Source organism: Andrena cerasifolii, chromosome 9, assembly GCF_050908995.1.
Source record: "Andrena cerasifolii isolate SP2316 chromosome 9, iyAndCera1_principal, whole genome shotgun sequence".
NCBI lineage: Eukaryota > Metazoa > Arthropoda > Insecta > Hymenoptera > Andrenidae > Andrena > Andrena cerasifolii.
Genome location: NC_135126.1, coordinates 9,554,288 through 9,580,762, shown reverse-complemented (window position 1 = coordinate 9,580,762; position 26,475 = coordinate 9,554,288). Strand labels below are relative to the sequence as shown.

Below are 26,475 nucleotides of genomic sequence, written 5' to 3'. Positions count from 1 at the left end.
GCCTTTTGCTCATGTTTACCCTGCTAGACTCTTTACGCAAATACTTTCCCTGCGTAGGAATATGTATAATTAATTATAATTGCTTCTGTTGTAAAAAATGATTGAGTGAATTAGCGCGGTATCTAAGCACTGTGTTTTAAAATGTACGACAGAATCGCTTAATGGGCGCGCTTAAATGATAGGTTTCTAGACGAACGCGCTTGACGTCAAACTTTAAGTACGTTTATCTCGAAACAATTTTTTGCGCACTATCGCCACGAGAAAAAATTGTAGTTCTTGACCGAATCTAAAAATTCAAGCGAGACTCTACTCGTAATTACACTGGCTTCCGCGCTACACTCTATTTCGAATTTTCATACACTTAATTTTTTTTTACGAAACATTTTTCGCAGAAAAAACGACGAAAAAATCGGTTTTTAATTTTTTTAACTGCGGCGCACCGAATTGAAAAATCTGAAAAAAATTCAGGACAATAGTAACAATCATACGTACTTACAGTAAAAATATAATTATAGTGCCAAGCCTGCTTCGATACACAATCGGCATTTTTCAGCATTTTTTGGCGTTTCTTATTTTTCACGGGTTGGTTTTTCAATTTAAAAATCTGAAAAAAATTCAGGACAATAGTAACAATCATACGTACTTACAGTAAAAATATAATTATAGTGCCAAGCCTGCTTCGATACACAATCGGCATTTTTCAGCATTTTTTGGCGTTTTTTATTTTTCACGGCTTGGTTTTTCAATTTAAAAATCTGAAACAATTCTCTAGTATGTGCCCTGATAACAGAAATGCCTCTGATTTTTTTCAAAATTTTTCATCCCCTAATATACGAGAAATTCGGCAAAAACCTGATTTCCTATTTTTGCCCTTTACTACCCTCCTTTAGTATACCTCTTTCCACTTCATGTTCTCCTGATATATTGGCCAAAAACTGGCGAAAATTTTCAGAATGCACAAAACTGGGCTTTGTAACAGGAGAACATGATGTGGAAAGAGGTGGCACTAAGTAACGTCTTCGGAGAGAGAATCGAGAATGCCTTCGAAGCTGAAATTCAGAATACCTCTTTTCGCTTCATGTTCTCCTGATACCTGGGCCAAAATCTGGCAAAAATTTTCAGAATGCACAAAATTGGGCTATGTACTAGGAGAACATGATGTCGAAAGAGGTGGCACTAAGTAACGTCTTCGGAGAGAGAATCGAGGATGCCTTCGAAGCTGAAATTCAGAATACCTCTTTTCGCTTCATGTTCTCCTGATATATTGGCCAAAATCTGGCGAAAATTTTCAGAATGCACAAAATTAGGCTTTGTAACAGGAGAACATGATGTCGAAAGAGGTGGCACTAAGTAACGTCTTCGGAGAGAGAATCGAGGATGCCTTCGAAGCTGAAATTCAGAATACCTCTTTTCGCTTCATGTTCTCCTGATACCTGGGCCAAAATCTGGCAAAAATTTTCAGAATGCACAAAATTGGGCTATGTACTAGGAGAACATGATGTCGAAAGAGGTGGCACTAAGTAACGTCTTCGGAGAGAGAATCGAGGATGCCTTCGAAGCTGAAATTCAGAATACCTCTTTTCGCTTCATGTTCTCCTGATATATTGGCCAAAATCTGGCGAAAATTTTCAGAATGCACAAAATTGGGCTTTGTAACAGGAGAACATGCCGTCGAAAGAGGTGGCACAAAGTAACGTCTCCGGAGAGCAAATCAAAGAGCGAGAAGTGGCGCAGATGTTTGCGAAGCCTGCTACACAATCGGCATTTTTCAGCATTTTTTGGCGTTTTTTATTTTTCACGGCTTGGTTTTTCAATTTAAAAATCTGAAAAAAATTCAGGACAATAGTAACAATCATACGTACTTACAGTAAAAATATAATTATAGTGCCAAGCCTGCTTCAATACACAATCGGCATTTTTCAGCATTTTTTGGCGTTTTTTATTTTTCACAGCTTGGTTTTTCAATTTAAAAATCTGAAAAAAAAATCAGGACAATAGTAACAATCATACGTACTTACAGTAAAAATATAATTATAGTGCCAAGCCTGCTTCGATACACAATCGGCATTTTTCAGCATTTTTTGGCGTTGTTTATTTTTCACGGCTTGGTTTTTCAATTTAAAAATCTGAAACAATTCTCTAGTATGTGCCCTGATAACAGAAATGCCTCTGATTTTTTTCAAAATTTTTCATCCCCTAGTATACGAGAAATTCGGCAAAAACCTGATTTCCTATTTTTGCCCTTTACTACCCTCCTTTAGTATACCTCTTTCCACTTCATGTTCTCCTGATATATTGGCCAAATTCTGGCGAAAATTTTCAGAATGCACAAAACTGGGCTTTGTAACAGGAGAACATGATGTGGAAAGAGGTGGCACAAAGTAACGTCTCCGGAGAGCAAATCAAAGAGCGAGAAGTGGCGCAGATGTTTCGAGACAGTGACTGTTCTTAAATTTAGTATACCTCTTTCCACTTCATGTTCTCCTGATATATTGGCCAAAATCTGGCGAAAATTTTCAGAATGCACAAAACTGGGCTTTGTAACAGGAGAACATGCCGTCGAAAGAGATGGCACAAAGTAACGTCTCCGGAGAGCAAATCAAAGAGCAAGAAGTGGCGCAGATGTTTCGAGACAGTGACTGTTTAACGAAGAGACGCAGAATTTTCGAACGCCTCTTGAAAGGCCTGCGCCTCTTATTTGCAACCGTGTTGTGTAAAAACTGTTACGAACCTTAAAAAGCATCCTTAAACCCGGCACGCGGACGTGTTTTAACGCCCATTTTAGTTCGTTCATTCTTGCCCTACGCGCCGCTAGCATTTGTGTGTTCACAAACCGATTAAATATTGAGCATGTATCTTTGCTCTTTCATTGGTCGTTTGAAAGCATACTTAATTGCCATTGGTTATACGTTGAGAGCGTCAGTAATACGTCCAATGGAGATTCAGCCAATGAATTTGATCGTTTTTATGGCATAAATTCAAAGTAAAGCATTATTAACCGTCACTCACGCTATCGTGAGCTTTACCGGAAAGAAATGCCGGTGACTGTTTATTTTGAATTGACTGTTGAAGATTTCGCTTAACACATAAGAGTAGCTGTTAGCTTATTATTTTTTAAGTGTTCGCTAGAAGTTCGGCACGAAAGTAAGTGTGCAGAGAGAATTATCGAGAACCCGATTATTCAACTCGTAGTCAATACTGATATTTAAAACATAATAATTCGCTTTATAGAATTCTGCAGCAATATTTGCCTGAGAGAAAGTCTCAACTGCATTCATTTACCGAATTTAAAACTTATTCCTTTTCATGTTTATAGATGGATAATACATTGGACTCTGTTAGATCTTTTAATAATATTCCACAAGAGGACATGTCATACTTATTTGGAAGAGATCCGAGCATATTAGCGCACGGGCAAAGACCGTGCATTGCAGACGGCACCAAAAAGAACTTGCTTTCTGTGTACGAAATAGAGGAATCTAATTCCACGGAAGAGTATGGTTCGGTTATTTCGGAATCACAGGATTTGCAGACCGTAAAAGTTTATTTGCGGATGAAACCATTTCCCAGGAAACTAAAGCTGACGCAGGAGCAACAGGATGCCTATAACATTATCAACATGTCCACTTTATATACGAGGCTACCCACGTTGGACAATAATACCAGTTGCCTGAAGAGGTCAAATAGTACCGATATTGTGTGTAGAAAGTTTACGTTCACCAGAACTTTTGGCCCAGAAACTACTCAGCTAGAATTATTCGAACAAGCTGTGAAGCAGCAAATGGTAGAGTTTCTAAGTGGTCAAAACTGCACCATTATGACCTACGGTAAAGACATTGGATGCTGCATAAAACACATTTATGTGTGTTCTTGATTTAATTATTTTTATTCATAAATTATAGGTACTACAAACTCCGGAAAATCGTACACGCTGCAGGGGACCACCACGTCGCCAGGAATTATACCGAGGTGTTTGGAATTCGTGTTCTCCAATATTACTCCCAAATCGACTCCCTCTTACAAGTCAATGAATCATTGCGACGTTGTATGCTTGGATCCTTTGGAACGTGCTCAGGAATTGGAGATAAAAACTAAGTTACTGACGTTCGCTTCTGTGGACAAGCATCAGTACATTAATGCCTATAAAGAAATGCAGAAGCTATTACAAGAGGAGTCGCCTATCAGACCTAGCCAATGTATCGACGCACATTATTCTGTGTGGGTCTCGTTTGCCGAAATTTACAATGAGATTGTGTACGATCTGTTGTCAAATGAATGTCAGAAAAAGAGAACGCCCCTTAAGTTAGCAACGGACACCCAGGGCAGGGCGTTCATTAAAGGCTTGAAGACCGTTTGCGTGAATTCTGGTTCCGAGGCTTATCAGGTTTTAATGGCTGGGCAGTATAATTTAAAGGTGGCTGCGACTGCTTTGAATGCAAGGAGTTCGAGATCACACTGTATATTCACTATCAAATTATTGAAGTATTACGTAGAGAACGATACCGATTCCGTCGAAGTTAGCACGTTTGCATTCTGCGATTTGGCCGGTTCGGAACGTTTGAAGAAAACATTAAATATCGGGGATAGACTGAAGGAAGCGCAGAATATCAACACGAGTCTGCTGGTGCTGGGAAGGTGTTTGAAAACAATTCACGACGTGCAGCTGTCGAAACAGAAAATTGAACTCGTCGGTCCGTTTAGAGAATCAAAGTTAACAAGGCTATTTCAAAAAGCACTGTCCGGTAAAGAGCACTTAGCTCTGATAGTGAACATCAATCCTGTACCAAACTTATATATAGAAACGCAGAACGTTCTCAACTTCTCCGCTATCGCGAAGCAGATAGTTTTGGAGCAAAAGGAGAAGATGCGTAGGAAGAAAAGGTCGAGATTCTCGCAAATAGTCACGCAAAGCATAAAAACGGTGACTGATTGGGATGCCACTGAATTAGAAAGCGAAGAGTGGCAAAATACAGTTGACGAAAATGCCACAACCGGCTACGTTCCAGCTGAGGATTACGAGGAGATATTAGGCGAGAACGAGAGACTCAAAAAGGAAATTGCTAATTTGAAGAGCTCTACGTTAAGTCGCGATTTACAAATACGTCAAGAAATGGCTGATACTTATACCGCTATCATGAAACAGCTTGAATTGGAATGGAAGAATCGCATAAAAGATGTGGAAGAGCAGCAAGAAGATGTGCTTCAGTGGTCCGTGAAACAGGTTGAAGACTTCTATAAACAAAAGCTGGACCAAGTTAGTAGCCGTAAGAGAAGTCGCTCGTTTCTCGTTGATAACAATCTCGGCGATGATTCAAAAAATATCGAGGAATTAGAAGCCGAAAATTCGCGCTTGACATCAAAGATAGTATTACTGAAAAGCAGCGCAAAGGAGCTTAAAGAAGCGAATCAGACGTTAACCGTGGAAAAGAATAAAGTAACTTTTGAACTGGGTTTGACGAAAGAGGATTTGAAAACCGTAAAGAATCTATTGAATTCAGCACAAGAAGATGTTTGTTCCGACGACGATGACAAATGTTATATAACAGAATTAAAAACTCAACTGTTTACTAAGCAGGAACAAGTGAAGGTAATTTTATAACAATTTTTTAAATAATTTGTAACATTTTTATCTTCTTACATCAATCATTATTCCAGAAACTTAAAGTATTCTTAAATGAAGCGAAAGAAGAGTATATAGCGATCACCACGGAAGTAAGAGAAAAGGAATATATCATTAAAGAGCAAGAAGAAGATCTATTAGAAAAGCAAGAAACGATAGACTACTTAGAAGCGGACCTCGGGCATATCAATATTTGTTTATCAGAAAAGATCAAAGCTGCAGAGGTATTGGAAGAGAAGCTAGAAATTCAAAATAAGAAAATGGCAGAGTACACAAGTAACATGCAAGATATGCAAGATCAAATAAATGCATTGGAAAATGAAAAATTATTACGATTAGACGAAATTGAGTTACTGAAAAAGACAACATTGAACAGATACAGTGTGAAAGATGTAGAAGTGAAGAACGAAGCGAGTGACACATCTTCTGATTCTCTGGAAGGTCAGGAACCCCAGGAAATCATTCTGAAAGATGAAGTCCTTGCTCTTCCCTACTTAGAAGTGTTAAATAAGCCAGACGAGAACGATGAAAATCATACAGAAACAGGAAACCAACAACCTGATCCTCAAATGGCAGAAAAAATAATAACCATCGAAGCAGAAAATTCGGCATTAAAGGAAAAATTAACCCAAAGCATGACTGAAATACAGAGTCTGAAAGAAGACTTGGAATCTGCTAAAGTCAAGTTACAGGATATATCCGATCAAATAAGTAATTTGCAAATTAATAGTGATAAGCCTAAGATTGAAAATGGTGAGCCTGTGCTACCGATAGAAGTTGTAGAGACAGCAGAGATAGGTTGTCAAGTGGATATTCAATCTGAAGAACCACAGACGACTAACACTGAGCCTGATTTGCAAAATAGAAGTTGTCAAACAATTGAATGTATAGGAGAGGAAGAGAACATTCAAAGAAGTATTATCGGGGAGGCAGGCGATCACGATATTATTTTGGACGAATTAGCGAGACGATTAGTGAAATATGATGATTTAAAATCTCAGCATGAAGAAAAATGTCTGGTGTGTAAACATCTTGTCGGTATTGCATGCCTCTAAACTCTTATATTATAGTAATTTCACTGTTTCGCAGATGCTTGAAAAATTGGACGAAGAAATACTATCTCTGAGACAGAGAGTAGAAACACTTTCAGAAGAGAGCAACGCAAATAATGTTGTTGTAGAAGAATATAAAGAATCGATTGAATTGCTGCAAAAGCTTTCTGTCGTTTCAAAGGAAGAGATAACGCGCCTTGAACAGGCATTACGAGATAGGGATATTATTAAGGAGTCTCTGGAAACAAAAATCGAGGATTACGACCAGCGTCTTAACGTAACCGAAACGGAGCTGTCTCATACTAAGAGTGACTACAGTCAGTGTTCAGAAGTACGTAGCTTCTTCTTTTAATACAGCGTTTCACGTAATATTTTGCAATTGTGAAAAACCTCACTTTACATTTGCAGAAGTTAATCACCCTGCAAGTAGACTTCGATAGCCATACCACGAAGGTAAGTACTTACAGCAATGTTTCAATTTTATCTGCAGACCCAATCTTTCTCTTGTATTCCAGTTGAGAAACGAACACGAGGAAACAATGAGTAACTTGCAGAAGGAAGTTGCTAACTTAAAGAAGGAACTTTCTGTTGAAGTGGAAAAGAATAATATCAAGTCGCAGGTATTTAAATAATCTCTACATATACGAAATCCCATATAATATAACAATCTTCTCCTGAATTTTCCTATTTTTAGTGTTTAGATGTTCATGCCTCAAAAATCATGGAATTGGAGCACAGTCTCGAGGGTATAAGTGAGCTTCACCAAGAGATCGAGAAGTTGAACATGAATTTAGAAACGTGCCGAGCTGAGAAGGAACATGTGCAAAGATTGCTGGACGAGAGTAGTGACAAGCTTCTAGAGCTCGAAGACCGTTTAGAGCAGGCAGAGGAAAAGGAGCGGGACAAAGATGCTGAAATAATCTCCCTTCAGAAAGGTTAGTTAACCTTTACATGGCCGGGCACTATAGTGGCCGCCTAAGAATTTTGATACTTTGCCGGCCATTGTGGTGGTATATATGCATACATTTTAAGTAAATAAAATGTACAATTTCAATGAAAAAATCCCGGCCCTCTAAAGGTTAGTTCATCTGTTGTGTCTGCGCAACGGATCAGTGCCACAGAAATATTCATCGTTCCGTGACTGTTGCAGAAATGAAGTATATGATACAGAGAAGCGAGGACGACAACAGAAGCGACAAGCTAATGGAGGTGGAGATGAAAAACACGATCAGGGATTTAACCGACACTAAACTGTTGCTTTCTCGGAGAGATGAGCGCATCCAGGACTTAGAAACGCGCTTGAAGAGTTTCGAGCAGAACGCCAAGATATTGGATCTGTTGCAGCAGAGCGCTCAGGAAAGACAAGCGGATAACGAACGATTAAGAAATCTGAACGAGGAATTGAAAAATAGCCTAACCGAGAAGGAACGCGAAATGGAAGCGTTTATGAAGCATAGAGACGAGATGGTTGGCAAGTACGAGAATTTAGTAAAGGACCAGCAACAAGAATTGGAGAAACAGAAACGAGTGGTACTTCTTTCGTTCGATTGCTCGCTGAGGTGTTCAATTAACGAGTTAGATTTAATAATTATTCTTCCGCAGTTACCGAAAATCCATAAAGACTATTGCGAAAATACGTCCGAGGATGAGGTGGTGCAGAAAGAACGCAGAGTGAGGCGACCACCAAAGAGATACGAGACATCCCCGAAACCTATCGATGTATCGGTGATCGAGCTTTCTGGTTCTGAATCCAAGTACGCTCGTCAGCAACTATATCGAGCGTATGTCCGTGTAATTTGAAATTAGATACTGAAATGCACTTTTATTTTAGGCGAACCGTGAAGCGGACCGTTTTGGCACCTCCCTTACCAGGGGCATCTGCGGATAGGAAGAAAAATGCTCGTAAGAAGAAGTTGTTTTTAACAGGGGACGAATCTTTCCAAGACATCGAGCCAATCGAAGTAAGCCCTCTTAATTTTCACATGGTTCGATATATAATATTCGTACACTTCAATACGCATTATATTTCTTCTTCAGAGTTCTATAACAATTACGCCAGCGACAACACCAGCGACGACTTCTCGCAGCTTGAGAAGTAGACGGAAATAATGGATTGTAAATAGAACTTGCACATTAGGCGTAAATTATGAAGGAAGAAAGTATCACTCTCGAGAAGACCGGATGGGATAACCACAGCCGTCGACGGCTGTAACGTTTCACGAAAATGTTACAATGCGCGCCCAGTTTTCTGTGATATTTCGAAACAAAGCTATTCCCTATAAGGCATACGATAAGATCATTAACGATAGAACAGTATTTTTTTATCTTTTAAACCGCAGTTTGTATTAAAATAACGTATTTTTTAAACAAGGTGTTGTTCCTTCTCTTCCATGTCTTATACTTATCCATCGACAACTGTCGACGCGTTGGGATTGAAGCAACTGAGATAAAGACGACGCAGGATATACATACGTACCGTGCAACGCATACAACACCTTAGATCCTCGTGGAGAATATCTTCGCAGGAAACAGATTGATGGGTTACCGCTGTTATTGTTTTTTGTTCCAGTTTATTTTTCACGAGGTACACGACCCTTTATTGTTACATTCCGCAATTATAGTAGTTTCTTAATAGTTCCGTAAATTGAATGCTTGCCTCCTGATATACTCTCACATTAGTTACTCATATAATATATTATCATACTTTCAATGGAGTCAACAACATATATATTTTTTTTATTTATTTCCATATGTGTATATATGTATATCATTTTTATATATACGTATCGGGTGTATGTTCGCCAGTGAATATGCACTGTACCATAGGATAGCACTTTTTTTGTTTCTTTTTCTCTTTAATTACACAATTCACAGAGTCGCTTTTGAAATAGGGGGACTGCCGAAGTACACCATACGATGATGAATCTCGTTAATTTTGCTTTGGCCATTGAATCTGTTTCGTCCCGAATTTTGCACAGAGGGAAAAGACGTTCGCTCGTCGACGCATTGCTTGTTTTATTCCTTGATTCGCCGATCTCCCTCAGCCGTCGTCGGGCAGATGAAGGGCACAGTCGCAGAATGTACTTTCTCACGTCTCAATCGGAGGGGGGGAGGGGACAAGAGAACACGAAAAAACACGGGATAACGGACAGTCAGAAGTAACGCGCGGGTGGAGCGTCGCCCTCGGCGAAAGGAATCGTATAGAATACGTGTAACAGGCCGCCAACGAAAGAGTCAACATCGCAATAGAATTCACATGTATTCAATATAGTGGCATAAGCCGCATAAGAAACCGCACATAGATTATCGCCTCGGGGAGAATGTCATTACCGAGCCACGTGAAGCACACACACTCGCAATCCCATCGCGTTCACACGCGGCGCCCTACCACCCTCCTGCTTATCTCGCCCGCAAGCTCCCACCAAACTTAGGCCCGAATAATTGTGGCATCTTAACATTAATATAATATGTATATGTATAGTTAATTTAATACGTATATATCCATCTAACGACTAGTCCGAATGAAACGCACCCTCGCAGCGAGCTGGGCGAAACACGCGCACGCGGCGAACCACCGCCGAGTTCAGAATCAGTCTCCCTTTCAACGAATCTCTCTAATTACACCCAATTAGTCAAGTTTCAAAGGGGTGGGATAGGAGGCAAGAATTGACGAAAAGTCTGTACTCAACCCCCGCGGCGCATGCAATTGCCGATTTCTTTACGCACATTGCAGCCGTTCGCTTATGTTCGCGCGATTATCAACTCTCCCTGGCCCTCCTTCGTGTAATAAACGCACCCACCTCTTTGTACATGTCTCGTTAATTGCTTGTAGAATGCAACAGTCGAAGACTCTGCTGCCGATCGATTGCGGTGTCCACGCGGAAGGGACTTCTCTATTTTGATGACGACTGGACGTCGCGCTGTGCAGGCCGGTGGGAGTTGCTCGGTGCTCGATCAAAATCGTTCCAGGCGGCGATCATCTGCACGCGCACCGCGACGCTTTGTCGTCCGCGGCTTTCTCTTTATCCGCAAATTGTTGTTCTGCCCCAGTTCCATCGGGCGCAAGGAAATCATTTGGACGGCATGTCGCACACACAGAGAAAAATCATGTCGAGGAGTTTGTTGCTGCGGTTCTACGCGACTAACGGCCGGGGCTCTATCGAACTCTTACATTTCTGCTCGTTCTCTATTGTACTCCGGGATCCGATCGGTTGCGAGTGACTAATGCCCCCCCGCTCGCGTGGGCACCGGGATCGTCGGCTACGCTCAACATCATTACGCCAGCGCGATGGAAACGTTTAACAAATATTATCGTCGAGTTCAACATAAGATACAACGTCGCCTCTTGCAATGCAACATTAACAATGCGCCTCCTAGTCGATACAAATATAATACGCGCATCTTTGCAAGCTCTCGTTCTATCCGTGTACCGCGACAGGCACGCGTGATATGATATCGTTGCGGAGCAGATCGCGGATGCTCGTCGAGCGGAGTTAACGATCGCTGGCATGCGAAGCCCGCGTCAACGTGCTAGCGAATAAAGGATCGTTGCAGGATAAAGCGTTCCATCGAGTACGTGCTCTTATTCCTCAAGGAAACGAAGCCGACGATACGCGTCGATCTGTTCGAAACGGTGTCCTTCGGCACACGGCAGTGTAATAATAGAAGTTGGGAAAAGTCCTCGATCCTTCGAACCCGATGAAGAGCGTTCAAATTGAATTACTTCTTTCTCGCATTTTTTCTGTTTTTTTTTGTTTGTTAAATCGTATATATACTCCGTAGCACAGTGCAATTCAAGTTAACGTCGCGTTAATACGTAGGCGTACTTTTATTTTTCGTCTGCGTCCTCTTCAAATACCCTTAACGATCGATATTACAAACGAGAGGTGTTGAAATTTGTTTTCTCACATTTGTTTCCTTGAATCCTTAAAACGCCCCCGACGTAATCGAAGGCGAGTCGTCTAACAATTGACATGAGTGTGGCGTTAAGTGTCATCGTGTTCGTTTCGTGTGCACGGCCGTCCACCGTTCGCTAGACCCACAGATCATCGACGGATGGAACCGACGGAGGTTCGGGAAGCGAGATCGATCGATCGGCAAAATAATTTACGAGCCTGTCCGTGGCGCTCGGACCGCCCTCCTACCCCAATCTCTCCCTTCCTCTTTGCCTACGCCCCCCGTTTTCTCAGTCACCTTCATCGTGCTCGAGGATTGCGAACGTACCTGCCGAGACAGATATCCAGAAAAGTGAAGACAGGAACGGGCTCTCTTTTCACTTTCGCCTTAATTTTTACACCCTCTCCTTCGTTCTCCCATCGCATCAACCTTTATTCGTACATGGTATATAATAATCTCGACGATTTTTATCAGTCAAGGCGAAGGATATTGGCCGCTCGTATCGCAAATATGTGATTCTGATATTCTTCCCATATTCCTTCTAGGCCAGCCAAGAGACAAGCCGAAGAACTGGGGTAACCCGACGATATGACGGAGTGTAGCCACCTTACCGTGGCCTTAAGAAGCCAAGACCCTTCGCTCTGACTACATCCCTCGGGTATTGGTGGCCTTAAACATCACGCTGACCCTCCACGAAGAAGAGATCCCGTCCACGACATCCTTTGGCACGCATCTCGACAGGTGTACAGAGGAGAGAGAAAGAGAGAGAGAGAGAGAGAGAAAAGCAAGAGAAAGAGGGAGAAGAAAGAGGGATAGGAATGAAAAGGGTAAGGATCCTTCTGTCTCGGAGAAGCGATCCTCTGCGTGATTCTCGGAAGAAGGTCGATGGTAAGAGAAAGACATCTCTAGGATCTCAATTGAAACGCGGCGGGATCGCCCGTTTAACCGGTCAGAAAGGGGATCCCCCGGCTCACTTGAGATCCTCGTCCTCGTTGGCTAGGAGCTCGTCGATCTGCTTCTCCCAATCGTCCTTATCCACCGTCGCGACGCCGCTTTTCCCCTCGCTGCCGGTCACTACTACCTCGTAATCCTTCAGCTCGGCCTCCAACTCGCGCTCCCAATCTTCTTCTGCGGAGATTCAGAAGCACCGTTGTACGTATATGCACCTAGTTTCGAGCGGGCCACGCGCTGGGATCCCGTAACGCGGTAGAATGCCCGCCATCGTGCTAGTGTTCCGTTTCTGTCGCGTTTCATTGTGTTCCCCGTTACGATGGGTGTCCTGTGTGTCCTGTGTGTGTGTGTGTGTGGTGTGTTATCGTATACGCGTGGCAGAATATAGCCACGCAGGCACTCACGCGTACACGCGGCGCAGAGATGCAACGTGTGTATGCGCGTGTGCGAGCGCGCGCCGGCGAGTTTTGCAGCCCGGTGTCCCTGTTTCTTGGCATCGATCTCGAGACTACGCGCCCCGCGTCCCGTGTGCTGGTGTGAGAATTTAATCGTGTCCCTGTGTTAGTGTTAGCTGGGGTAAAGCGGAAGGGTTTGGGGGCTGGGAGAGGGAGACAAAAACTCAAACCACGCAAGGACAGAGAAACCGTGGACAGGGGCGGCGCGGAGACGGGTGGCGATTCTCCGGCGTCCCACGCGACGCGGTTTTCCACCCCCTTTTAATCTACTCCGGCGACGCGACAAGCGTTGGTACCCCGCAAGATTTTACGGATCCGCGAGCATCTTTCCCACCCGACGCCCGGCGAGCAGATTTATTCCGCCGTACCTGGGGCACGGGCCCTGGTCGCGACGACTTCTCCGCTGGGCTCGCGCGCACCGTCTCGTTAAAACAATCGGAACTAAGATGATAAGCGCTCTCAGGGTCGATTGATCGGGTCTGGGAAACCCTATTCTCCGGGAACGCGATTTAAGTAATTACCGTCTCTCTCTCGGCGCGGGATCACGCTAAACGCGTCTGAACAGCGACGGCTATATCGAAGTCGGGCGAGCTCGCCTGCTCGGAACGCCTGCGACAAACCCGATGAAACCGTATTCGCCACGGTTGGCTCGTTGCTCGTCTACTGACAGCTCGAGTGAATTATTTCGCCCGTGCCTCGCGGAAACCGAGCCAACCGACCAGATCGCCGATTCTTTTTTTTTTCCCCCTTTTCCCAACTTTTTTTCGCTCGCCAACAGCCAGATACCACACACTCACCCCTCTCACTCTCTGCCATGCCCCGCGTTTATATCGATTCGTCTTTACATGCGCTCTCCATGTCGGCCGACGTTCGATAGGCTCGTGGAGGCCTATCGAGGCGTCGTTCGCACCCCTGTCGATTCATCGCTCTTTCTTCCTCGCGCCTCTTTTGCTCGTTTTAACTCATTTCAGGCTTCCTCCTTCTCCGCGTCGTCTTCCTCTTTCCCCCTCAAAATTTGTTCCCCTCTCGTTTTTGGGGGAATTTTTTACGATTTCGGAAGCGCGCGCATCGGAGCGGATTCTCTCCCCTGCCCGTTTATTCGCCGCTTAAGCGTCCGTCCGCGCGCGGAACGCGCCCAGCGCGTTAATTAATCTCATTCCCAACGCTCGCTCTCTCGCACCCTCTCAGTGTCCATCCCTGCCTCGACACTCCGAGCTCTCGATTTTTCATTTCATTCTCTTGCACCGCCGCAAATTTCCCGCTGCTTTCGGGGCGGACGGTCGTGTAAACGAATCGCCCTCGCCTGGCGGTTGATTTTTTGTTGTTGTTGTTGTTCTTCTATTAGTCTGTTCTGATGCAACTTGTACGATGGTTCTGCTTTTCTTTTTCCTCTGCGTTGTCGGAAGGGAATCACTACGAGGACAACACCCACGAGAGACGGGACGAAATTACAGCTCAATCCCAGTTATTTTGTTAGTGTTCTTTTCGTTTAGCTTTTGTTTAAAACACGTATTGTCGTTTAACGAAGTGTTATCTTATTTTCTGCCTTAATTCTTTACGTAACATTTAGTAAATCACTTTCTCTTACCCTCCTGCTTCCCTCTGTCCTATCCCCTCGTTTGGGAATCAATTATCGCATCGTCGTCCTCCTCCCTCTCTCCTCGGGGCTGCATCACCTCTCGCCGTGGTTTCACATATATCGTCGTTCTCCATTTACTTAATTACTCTTAACGGTTTACAACACGGAGAATATCGACAAGAGATGGCTATTGATTAAGAACGAAGACAGACAGACAGACGACAGACAGACAGACAGACAGACATACATATAATTGAGTTTCTTATCTTTGCTTCGCGTAATTCGAGACTCTTTTATCCCTCTCCTCTCTCCTCCCTTTCCATCTTCATCCCCTTCATAAAAAGACTCCCTCTCGTTCTTCTTCTCCTCTAAGCCATCCCTCATTCTTCCCCTCTGACTTTCTCCAACACGCACTCACGCATACGCAAACACACACAAGCACACGCACTCACGCTGTCTCTTTCTCTCCCCCTCAACACCACGTGCTGCTATTCGCGCGAACCCGGGCGCTATCGGTTAACGCGCTGCTTTATCACGCTTCAAATCCGACGTGTCCCTAAACGTTGCTTCCTCTCAATGGTTGTTATTACCCTCTACTATCCTTCACCCTTCCCCGCCCTCAATCTCTCTCTCTCTCTCTCTCTCTCTCTCTCTCTCTCGCTGCCACGAGTTTATCCCGTGATATCGATCGCGCGATCGACGAACGGCGACGCCGACGATCCGCGCGTTGCAAACGACGACAAACATCTATACAACGATGAAGATAACGATAATGTAAATTCTCACGGACTACCTTTTTTTTCTTTTAAATCGCCGATCGTAACGCGATAGTGTCGCGAGATCCCATCGACGTCGGGGGATGGAGAAATCGAAACGAAAAAAGTTGGAGCAGTGACGATGGAGAGAGTGGAGACGAAAGGTGGTGGGGGTTAGCGGGGATGGTTGTACAGGGGGTGGTGAGAACACAAACAAACTGGACGATGGACCGTTCGTCTCGCGAGAACGCCCAACGATCACTCAAACATTAATCGGCCCGGCGAAACAAGAAAGGAGACTGAGAACTGAATAGGGGCGGAGTTAGTAACCGAAAAGAATATAGAGGGCGGTGGCGGGAGGGTTCGAGGAGATCATGGACGAGAACCGAGAAATCAACGTCGGCTTCCGAGATGGGGGGATAGAAGTTTGTTGTATTATTTGGAGGGGTGCTTTTTGGATAATGCTTTTATCGGGGGGGTGTCTCCTCTTCTTTAAGCTGTTGACAGAATAGAATGAAAGCGGTCGTTTAATCACATGAGGTAATCAACAGAGTCAGTTTTGAAACTAGCAAGGCTTGGAACACGAACGAGAAAGGTGGTCTTGTGTGGCAATAAAACGGAAGGCGGCGACCGCCGGCATACCCCTACTAAAACAAGCACAGTGATAGGAGGTTGAGGAGAGAAGCCGCTCGGGCGATTGGACGAGCACACAGACTACTGGTGACAACGGCGCTAACGGCTGGTGGAAAAAAAAAAAAAAATTTGGTGGAACACATCGAGATCGAGTTTCACGATGACGTTGATTTGCGTATTGTACTCACGGGGGCGGGGGTGGGATGGTATTTCTTGGACACCCGGTGTCGTGGGCATAGATCGGTCGATCCGAGGGAACCGCTCTTTCCTTCCGTTTGCCAGCAACCGTCGGAAACATTATATCTCTGCGCACCTTACACGGCTGTCACTTGTTCGCCTCTCCCTCGAACCTCGAGTACTCATCTTGCCGGCAAATTGGGAAGGAACAGAGCTCGTTCCCCCCTCGAGCGTTATCTCTTGCTCGGAAAAATTTCGTTGGTGGTCGTAACGGAACAACGCGCGGACACCTCTTCGAAATATTGGAATTTCGTCGCCCCGTCAAGGCGTGCGCGTATAAAAGAATTTTATTCTTGCGATCAACGCGCGCACGCGGGTTCTTTTCAGGGGGTAGCGAATCGAGGACAATACCGCGGCCAATCCTCTCCAACAGGACAAATTAGACCGTGGGAATACGTGCCAAGAGTTAGCACCGTCGTTCTTTATGCGTTCCGCGCAGTGGTCCCTCTTTAAGCAAGGTTGAACGACGACCAACGATCACTAACCTTTCGGTGGCTGCATCCCCAGCTTTTTCATGCCCTCTCGGACCTCTTGGAGGTCCGTGTCAGAGACCCTCATGCTATCGGACACGAATTCGTGGCCTGGCGAATCGGCCAACGCGCTGTTACTGCTGCTGGTCACGGCTCCGCTGCCTTCCTGGCCAGTGGTCACTTGAACTGTTCGCAAGACAACACTCACGGCTAAACTAGAAGGGTTGGGAGCTGCCTAACGCTAAGCACTATGCTCACCGGGGTCTCTTAACTCTCTTTTCGCTGAATTTATGCTCGCTGCTCACTGTTCCGTGAGAGGCGAGCGTCACGAACCGCGGGCGACTCGCCGCACTTCTTTGGACGTTATTTGAAAGAAGATTGATCAGACTGAAGCGCAGAACAAGGAGGTCTACTGTGCTTACTGGACCCAGGACGAGCATCTCGGAGTCTGGTTTCTTTAGAAAGTTTGACTTCCACAAGGATCTTTAACTACTCAGCTCCCAACAAATCTAACTCGACAGGAATCATCAGATTTTAATCACGGACAGGGCCGGTCAACGACCCCGTTAACTGTCTCGTGAACTCATTAAACTTCGAGTCAAGTTCGTAGCGGCGCAGCGAGTCACCGGGATCGAATTCTCATTTAGCGAGATAGTAGGGAACCGGTTGAATGCCCTGGGACAGTCGGCGGGAGCGCAGAAGGGCGGGAAGCCTCTCCGGGAAGCTCGCGAAAATCGTTTTCAGGATTCATGGATCACACAGAATTTCAGGCATCGCCGTCGATCCAGTCGCCTCCCGACCAGAGGGGTCGCGCCTCGTTTTATCCGGCTGTTCATCTCTTCCCAAGGAAATCCCATCGTTCGCGGGGGCGAACCAATTCGCGGTTGACGCTTCCCGCTCTCTTCTGACATCCACCCGTCCCGTCATCGAAAGTGGGCAACGGTTCGCGCTTCTTCCAACGTACCGGCGCGCTCCGCTGATTTTCCAGCGTGCGCGAGTCGATAATTTTATCGACATGGCAGGATTATCGGCTCGCGCCTCGAATTAACGTTGCATTTATGATTCTGACGTGTACGAGATAATAGCCGGCACGACTTTAATCACCCCCCGGGCTCGATCATTCAGACTACGTCCGTCCCCCGCGGGCTTTTCATCGGCGCACGGTATCGCCGATATAGCTAACCTTTATACAACTTTATCGGTGATATCACCCGTGGAAATTCAACTGTATTCGGCGCGGCGCATAGAAGAGCGCGATCAATGATTGACGCGCAACGTTTAACAGCGAGCCAAGAGATCGCCGGTGACAAACGGGCGACTGCCAATTCGAGCACGCCAGTACGTTGTTTAACCCTCGCGCAGCGGATAGTACGGCGCGCACATCGGACGTTGGTCTGGCTTTCACCCACAGTTCCGTTCGTAGATGCGCATCTGAAAATGAGCTTCGATTTCGATGCGATTTGAAGCTTCCATGTTTCTCGACAAGCGACGCGTATGAGTTGATACGTTTAGGGTAGGTCCGAGTGGACCCCGCATCCGCCAGGCGAGGGTTGCTAGCGCGTCGATGAACAAGGGGCTCTACGACGCATTAGAAATTGTCAAATGTGCCATGCAAGAAGATTTCATCCCAGAGTTGCCGAACAGATCATAAATCAGGCGTGAACGCAGCACGACGCTTGTAAACGTCCCCTCCTCTCGATCACTCTTTCCTCGATATCCACTCGCGTTCGATTCCCGAGGTAGGGTAAAGGTACCAGTTAGTTGACCATGTATCGGTAGTTGACAACTTTTCAGAAAAACGTGAAAAACAAGGTTCTTACAACCCCTGGCGATAAGTTTGGAACCAAACGCAAAAATACGAAATTAACGAGAAACACCAATATTTTTTATGTATAATATGCAACTTAAATCTGGGATATTTGCTGGCCATTTTATGGTTCGTAAGTCTTTTTGTTGATGGTAGTTTTGAACTATTTTGCTTCGATGACAACTTGCGTTATTATGTTGAAAATAAAAATCGGTCCGAGAACATCGGTCCGTTCCATACTTATTTCCCAGACACATTTTGTTTCTTCCATATTTTGTATTATATAATAAACAAAATTCTTAATTATTTTTGGTGCTTTTACTTTAAAATAGACCAATTTAACATTACCACGCGTTTCATATATATATCGTTGCATATTATACATAAAAAAAATATTGGTGTTTCTCGTTAATTTCGTATTTTTGCGTTTGGTTCCAAACTTATTGCCAGGGGTTGTAGAAGTGGCGAACTGTGGGTAGTAGGAGCCGCGGCGCGCTGTTAAAAAGAGATAGTTGCACTTCTAAAAACCTTATTTTTCAGGTTTTTCTGAAAAGTTGTCAACTACTGATACATGGTCAACTTCTGGTACCTTTACCCTACGTTTACCGGCGTCGTGCTTCGAGGGGCGAAAGGAGCTCGCCCCTCGGTGGAACGGATATAAGGGGAGCAAGGGGTGTCGAGTGAAGCAGCTCGAAACTGTAATGCAAACTAAGGGGCAGCAAGTACCAGAGAACAAGCGAGAAGGCCGTGTGCACGATGCGACGCTCCTCTGGACCGACCTCGGATAGCCGTCCTCGGGTTTCTCGCGTTACAGAGCGCGACAGGGATCCGTCAAATAGAAAAGAAGAGGGCGCCAGCCCTTAATTGAAGTCGAGGGGCGCAGTGCACCGTGCAAACGCACCCAGTTAAGCGCGCAAAGTGTAGGTGGACCTCGAGTTACCTGCAGGTTCATTCACGGCTCCCGTGGAGCTCATGTTCTCCGCCTGGCTGGCCATGGTGTTCAGCTCGTGGCTCTGGCGAAGCACCGAAACCCGGTAGAAGTAATTTCTCCAGAAATTCTCCTCCGACAAGCTGCGCGACAACGGAATTAATCTCGGTGTGAACTTGAAGCTGACACAGAACGTTACACCGGCCCCGATTCGCCGTAATCAGGCGCTGATTAATTGGCGATTTAATTTAGATCGGTAATTAATCGACTCCCCGCTATGTACACGAACTTCGCGGTTACCCCGAGAGAAGTGGATATCGACTTCCCGGAGGTCTCGAGTTAAACCACTCCGTTCGCGATGATAATTTCCTGGATACGCTTCCGTGTGGATGCTGTGACATTACCGATCCCGAGTCTGGGGTCAGCGTATACGATTATTCAAAAGTAACAGTGGACTCTAGGCACGCAGGCCAATCTGATGGCGACTTGGCCCCAGACTCAACGGACACAGATGCATACCCCCCAATTTCGCTCGAAAGATATTCATCTTCCAGCCGTTAGTATCGGAAGGACTGTGCGGAATTACGTACACTTTCGGCACCAGCTGGAACCTCATGTTCTCCAGATTCGGATCAAGAGCCAGCGTAGCTTGAGCCATCGGTTGCACGGCGTCGAAGTCCCATGCGAAATTCACGTCCTCGGGCGGGGACCTCAGGAAGTTTCGTTGATCCTAGAATCAATGCCCGCGTGAAATATGCACGACAAGTTCGTCAAGTTCGCCGGCTTCGCCGCGCGGAGTTTCGTGGCCGCGCGGAGACACGCGACCCCGACGGTATTTCCTTTAAGCAGGAACACCACTGTGACGGCCGGAAAAGTAAGCCATTTTTATGAATTTTTTTCAGGAATAATATACAGTTTTCATAGAAAAATTTTATTACTTACCTTTAGTACGCTGTCTTAAGAGACTATACAAAAAAAATAAATAGGAAAACATGCATAAATTTTAATATATTAATTAATCTTCTAGACCCCCCACGCGAGCTGGTCGAAAGTGTAGCTATGGAACAGCAGGTCCGAAATCAAATTTCATTTTTTTCTTATAAACTATGTGAGTGTAGTTTCCGTTGCACGTACCGATTTCTTAAACAAATTATTTTTGTAGAAATTGTGCGCTTTACAAGAAAAGTTTCAAAAATTCTCGAATAAGATGGACAGTTTTTCGAGCGTATTTCAAAACATTTGTTTTCAATCAAGGAATCCGTACGTACAACGGAGACTACACTCATATAGTTTATAACAAAAAAAATGAAATTTGATTTCGGACCTGCTGTTCCATAGTTACACCTTCGACCAGCTCGCGTGCGGGGGTCTAGAAGATTAATTAATATATTAAAACTTATGGATGTTTTTCTATTTATTTTTTTTCTATAGTCTCTTAAGACAGCGTACTAAAGGTAGGCAATACAATTTTTCTATGAAAACTGTAAATTACGCCTGAAAAAAAATCTTAAAAATGGCTTACTTTTCCGGCGGTCACAGTGGTGTTCCCCCTTAATTCGCTGACGGCGACTTTGCGACGGCTGGGATTTATCAACGGCGAGAGTGTCTCCTTCAACGGGACACCTCCTCGAGAAGCCGCAATTACCGGAAAATCGTTTCGATCCGCTTGCTTCCCCGATTAACGTGACAAATGAATGACCCGCGATGGTCGGGGGATTCAATTACGACTTCGTTGATCGCTGCTAATTACGATGCTATCCTCTGAACGCAATTGCCAGTGGCGACGCAAAAGAAACGGGAAAAGCGTGCACGGGAATTCCTCGATGTCGGCCGGTCCTCCCGTGTTGATGAACAAAGCGGACGTTACGCGAATCATCTTACCGGGCGGCGTGTTTACTACGTACGGTTGGAGGAGTACAGTGGGCTACACGTAGTTCTGTAAAGTTTTTGATATTATGACACTGATATTACCACCCTTCACCCAAGGCTACCTATTGGCACGCGACCGACTTTCCGTCGCCACTCGACAGTGTCCCTCAATTAAATACATTTCCTTAAATATTCTCATCGTTCAATGATACCTGAAATTCTCCTATTGCCACGCAAATAATGGCACCGCGCCGTGCAAAGACTCTGAATAATAAAAAAAAAAATAGAAAAACACCCTTGCCATCACAGAAGGTGTTAATCGCGAGAGGTACATTGAGAACCGCGTGAAAAGCCAGGCCAGCGAAGGTCTAGGTGGCAGGGTAAAGAAAGTCGCTTGGCCTTAGATGCCCCCTACAATGCTGCACCCCAGGCGCGTTGTGAACCCGGACCACAAAGGTGAACCGATATATTTAAACCCCGGTAATGAACAGCGAAACACACCGCTTCGTTGAGTCGTATCGTCAAGCATATTGCCTTACACGCCGCTGGGGCGTGCCCCGAGCGCTTTGCTAGATCTCTTCCACTGTACAGCCTCCACTTTGCTAAGGAATCCAATTGCACACGCCCCTGCGTCGTCCTTTTTCCAAGGATCCACGTGCGGGACGGATGGGGCCGTATTGCAGGGGCACGTGTATGAACGCATAAGGCGGAACGTTTATTACTCACGGTTGATAGCGATAAGCATTCCTCGCGCAATACGTCCTCGTTGGGTGCACCGACCCACGGGGCGACGGCCTCCCCTTTTTCAGCGAGTTTGTTAGCCGCAATGAGAGCCTCCTGCTCTTTGTTTAGCTCGGCGACCAATCTCTGAAATGACATTAATTCCATATTACACAGAGCCAGAGAGAGAGAGAGAGAGAGAGAGAGAGAGAGAAATGCGGGGTGGCAGGGTGAAGGGAAAGAGACAGAGGGTGGAAACAGCTGGTGCTGGTATGGGACAAGTGTCGCTAGGCTAGGAGATAGAGAGCAATTATCGGTGTCATCGATGGCCTGGCGAGCAAGCACGGAAATAGCTACGAGGAGCTTGGTAAAAGCTGGAGAGCGACGCGACGGGACGTTCACCCCCCGTTAATTAGATCCTTATCGTATTTTTGTCGATACCACTGCTGCTTCCACCTCGCAGGCCGCGAGGATCGTTTTGATCGCAGCCGTGGATTTCGCTGATGCCAGATTTACATCGGCGGAGCTTCGGGTCTCCGTGGCTCGTTGAAATTTGGATTGCATGCCGGCGACTGGTAACAGGGTCGCCGTGTACGACCGTAGGAAGCCAGACCATAATATCACGGCTACTTGGATATGTATGAGATTAATCGCCTCCTCTGGCAGGTCTGCAGCTGCCTTTCGCGACTTAACGATCTTGTACACGGATCCGGAATCTTTCAATAATACAAATCTACCGGCGACGAGTACGCGACCAGATTAGACTCCCCGTACGTACGTGAAGCCTGTCGATAAACTGTCATCTTTACAGACATCCCCACCTGGCGATCCAGTTAAAAGTGGTACAAGTCAATTACAGCAGCCGGCAGCTTCTCAGAATTCCAAATTAATGGAGACTTCCTACTTCCATCCTCGAAGCGTCGCAGAGCTTGGCACCAGCTCTATCCGCCACGGGTTTTTATTCTCGCGCAGCGCAGTTATCCTTTTAAACATGCGAAATTAGACCAGCCGATGGGGATAACGCGCGGGATCAGAGGGAACTGTAGACGACGCGGGGTACAATGAAACAAATGGCGAGGATTGGGTCGGGAACGAAGAAAAATGGACGATCAGGGATCACGGGGGTGTACCAAGCATCTAAAAGGATTAAAGACGGGGGAATCCTGCGGCGCTCAGAGCTTAAGCTCGGATAACCGAGCCCCCCTTATTACCGCCCTCGTATTTGGGTCAACGAGCGTCTGGACTTGAACATCCCTTCCACTCTAATATGCTGTACAACTATTGACGATCAACTCTCGTTCCGCCTGCACCATTCAACCGCGATATACAAGCCGAGCGGGTAACGATATTTCGCGCGGCATCAACCTAATATTACCAGACAGGCCATCACGTGGCGGGGGTGTTGAAGCGCGCCTCGGCCAGCCTTCCTTATTACCGCATTTGGGTCAATCAAGTTCTCGACTTCGCGTAGACATTGAGTCACGGGGGGCAGGCAACGCTAATGTTTACCTTCAACCATGAAACTTCCATCAGAGATCGATATTTTTATTCGCAAGCAGAGATGAGCAAAATCTTTATTTAAATAACTTTATTCGACACATGACGCATAATTTTTTTGTTAACTTTCATTCGTTATTCGAGATTTCATTTAAATACAAATTTTGCCCCATCTCTACCCCTAAGCATCGTCAATCTCCGCGCCGAAGCTAACGACTCCACCGATGGAAATTGCTTTCTGGGCCGAGTATTGCTCCTTCGTCCCCCTTTTTCCCAATACGGGATAGCTAGGCTGGTCATTGTTTCCCTCCCGGCGTAATTCATCCGATAGTTGAAGCAATTTCCAGCGCACGGTGTAATGAAATCGTACAAATGTCTCGCGGTCCGAGCGACCCGAGGGGCGGAGGGCGGCTGGGGGGCACGAAATGCATCGCGAGAAGGGCTTGAAACCGTTATTATAAAGATTTCGGTTCTTGGAAGAGGTATGAAGAACCTTTATTCGGAATAACCGTTATAAAGAACCTAAATATCAGACTATATAAGTATAAGTTGCGAGGCTCGTCGATCGGGAAAATGAAAATATGCAGTTTAATTAAACGAAACTGGTCGCCCCGTTGTTTTTCGGCGAGTAATAGGATCTGTTTGGTAACAGGTGAAATAGGTGTGACGTCGCGAAGAGGTGAACAGGTACTAAGGAGGGTGCGGGGGAAAGGGGGACAATGCGGATTAAGATCCTTTGTCTCGAAATTTCATTACGCGGAGGGACGACGTTGAAACATCGATTTGAGCGTGGACGCTAGAGTTTTCGCTTAACGAGCCTTTCCTCGCCACCGTGTAACACAGGGGAGAAGCTCGCGGTAAAGTATCGCGGAAAATGTTGGAAACGTTCGCCGGGCGGAAGGAAAAAGTGCCGGAACCCATTGTGAAGTTAAAAAACTCAGGTCACGTCCGCGAAAGTTCGCCAGCCTTTGTTCGATCGAGTGAAAGTTTCCATGCAGTGGAACTTTTGCGAGCCTGTGTCCATAGCCCGCGGTAACATACGCTAAGTTTCGCCGGGCGGGGAAATTCTGTGTTACAGAAGTCCGGCTAGGCGATCACAGAAACCGGCCACCCCTATTTTCGCGCCGCGGCGCTCGGTCCACCCTGCGCTGGGGTTTCTAGGAGCTTGTGCACCAGTGGCCCAGAAAGCCAGGTTTATTTTCGTTCCGCCGCCACGTCGATGAGAGGCACGTCACCGGTTTACAATTGTGTACACGTCCCCGGCGGATTTTTACAACCGTTGGTCACGCGAATATATGGCTCCGCCATTATACCGGGTCGCAGCCGGGGCCGTATTTTTTAACGGCGGAGACGACGTCGGCTCGACGTGTCAATACGATCTCGAGGATTACAGCTAGCCTCCGGATCGATACGCGAGATTGTAACTACGCAGCGCTCATAAATCAAGCGAATGGAGCTTGCGCGGACACGCGAGGCCGAAGAGGAATAAGAAGAAACACCGTGGAATAAACGTATCGCACTATTTGAAATATTAACGTCACTCCGCAGCTCCCTACATAGCTTCCAAAGAGACCTACGCTCTCCTTGGGTTCCTTTCGCGAACTTTTTCAAGTAATTTACCCCTGTGTGGCCGATTCGAAACTCGGGGGAACCCTTTCAGCGGAAAGCACCTACTTCGTTCCATTTACCTGGGATCCTGGGATCGGGCCTGAGATATTGTAACCGCGGAGACGGAATCTTAGCCGGATTCCCTGGTATTCACAGAAGTCGGGGCGACACGTGAGCTCGTGCAGGGCTGGAGATAATAAGATAAGCACGGGACACGAAAGGGCACTTGGCGACTCGCGAGGGTTTCGATACTCGGGGAGGGGGGATTCCGGGGCTAATCTCCGAGTGGACGATTTCGATTCAGCTTATTCCGTGCATGCCACGCTTTCCGGCCCCCGCTCCGAGGTCGCCACGAATTTCATTTAGCGGTCGCCGCTGGATGCAAGGGGATGCTGACCCCCGGATGCGGCCAGTGGTGGATGGAGAAGCTGGAAAAATACCTTCCGGCCTGACGGATCGGATCCGATAAATCGATGCCAGGCCGCGACACGCTGAGAAATGGAACTCCGTCCGCGGACGGATTCAATAGCCTCCTAGGAACAGATACGTCCGATTCGCTTGGAATGCAGGCTGTGTAACTTTCTTTCCGTGTCCACGGACCCATTGGACGACAGTGGAAACACGCGGCTCCGCGAGCACGCATAGGTATGTGCGCTTGCACCGGGGTTTTGTTTATTCGAATGTGCATAGACGCGCGAATAAAGTTCGCTTTAACAATGCCGCTGGTCTCGGAGCGATGCCTCAGCTTCAGGAACGCGTGCAAAAAGCGAGGTAACATCGTTACGAGTACGTGTTTGACTTTTCCACTCGAGTCTGACGCTTAACAAGGGCAGCCAACTTTTTCTCTCTCTCTCTCTCTTGTCTGGGGAGGCGCGTCTGCGTTCATCCCTCGTCGCCAGACGTCCCCCTACGATCGACGCCACGCATTCGCCAGCACCGTAATTATTCTCCTGCGTACTAATTATCCGCATTAAAGCTCGCTTAAATTATACCGCGTTACAATGATAAACCTTCCGCGGCGGAATGGAATCTTCACCGACTTAATTAAATTCATAATCCACCTGCTTCAAACAATGCCTCCGGGGTGGTTGTTTCTCAATCCTCTGGTATGAATATTCACGGGGATTGCTGTTTGGCGACCGCCGTTCTCCAGATTCGTCTCAGATTACGGCGCAAGGGAGGTAAATCTTCCAAAAGGGCCGAGGCCGAGTTCTGCGATATTGGCAGATTTTTCTCTGCGTTTGGATAGCGATTCGTGAAACTTTATATCTTTATATAATGTAACGGTTAGTAGGGAGCAAATATCTTCGAGACACTTGGTGTATACGACTCTGGGAGAGATCCAAGTACTTATCTCCCTGATATATCCTGCCAAGTGGCTCGTTCCGACACCATTAA

The 26,475-nt window shown here is 46.1% G+C and overlaps 2 protein-coding genes and 1 long non-coding RNA gene across 7 annotated transcripts in view; 1 reads left to right on the top strand and 2 right to left on the bottom strand.

The window, feature by feature from the left end:
- Positions 1-1,522: 1,522 nt before the first annotated feature.
- On the bottom strand, positions 1,523-2,237 carry LOC143372880 (uncharacterized). Its single transcript, XR_013086382.1, has 3 exons — positions 2,019-2,237; positions 1,867-1,974; positions 1,523-1,823 (listed from the first exon to the last, which is right to left on the bottom strand). It is a non-coding gene; the product is annotated as an uncharacterized LOC143372880 (long non-coding RNA).
- Positions 2,238-3,295: 1,058 nt separating this feature from the next.
- Positions 3,296-11,774, top strand: LOC143373205 (uncharacterized). Of its 2 annotated transcripts, XM_076820195.1 has the most exons (11): positions 3,296-3,827; positions 3,903-5,587; positions 5,656-6,639; positions 6,710-7,003; positions 7,081-7,125; positions 7,188-7,292; positions 7,367-7,607; positions 7,823-8,202; positions 8,275-8,426; positions 8,504-8,633; positions 8,710-11,774. In XM_076820195.1, the coding sequence occupies exons 1-11, from the start codon at positions 3,317-3,319 to the stop codon at positions 8,779-8,781; spliced, it is 4,599 nt and encodes a 1,532-aa protein (XP_076676310.1). In that variant the 5' UTR covers positions 3,296-3,316; the 3' UTR covers positions 8,782-11,774. The 2 variants fall into 2 exon arrangements, with proteins under 2 accessions (XP_076676310.1, XP_076676309.1); XM_076820194.1 differs by having other exon boundaries at positions 7,823-8,426.
- The window catches only part of Sap47 (Synapse-associated protein 47kD), a 65,566-nt gene continuing 42,939 nt past the window's right edge, over positions 3,849-26,475 (bottom strand). The window contains exons 5-9 of one of the 4 annotated variants that reach the window (XM_076820201.1): positions 21,979-22,119; positions 19,974-20,113; positions 19,396-19,526; positions 16,664-16,858; positions 3,849-4,112 (exon numbers count right to left, since the gene is read on the bottom strand). In XM_076820201.1, the coding sequence (XP_076676316.1) occupies positions 4,072-4,112; positions 16,664-16,858; positions 19,396-19,526; positions 19,974-20,113; positions 21,979-22,119 (648 nt within the window). In that variant the 3' untranslated portion in view covers positions 3,849-4,071. Of the gene's footprint in view, positions 4,113-9,421; positions 12,697-13,998; positions 15,806-16,663; positions 16,859-19,395; positions 19,527-19,973; positions 20,114-21,978; positions 22,120-26,475 lie in introns of those variants that run through there. The other 3 variants (XM_076820199.1, XM_076820200.1, XM_076820202.1) reach the window with 3 other exon arrangements.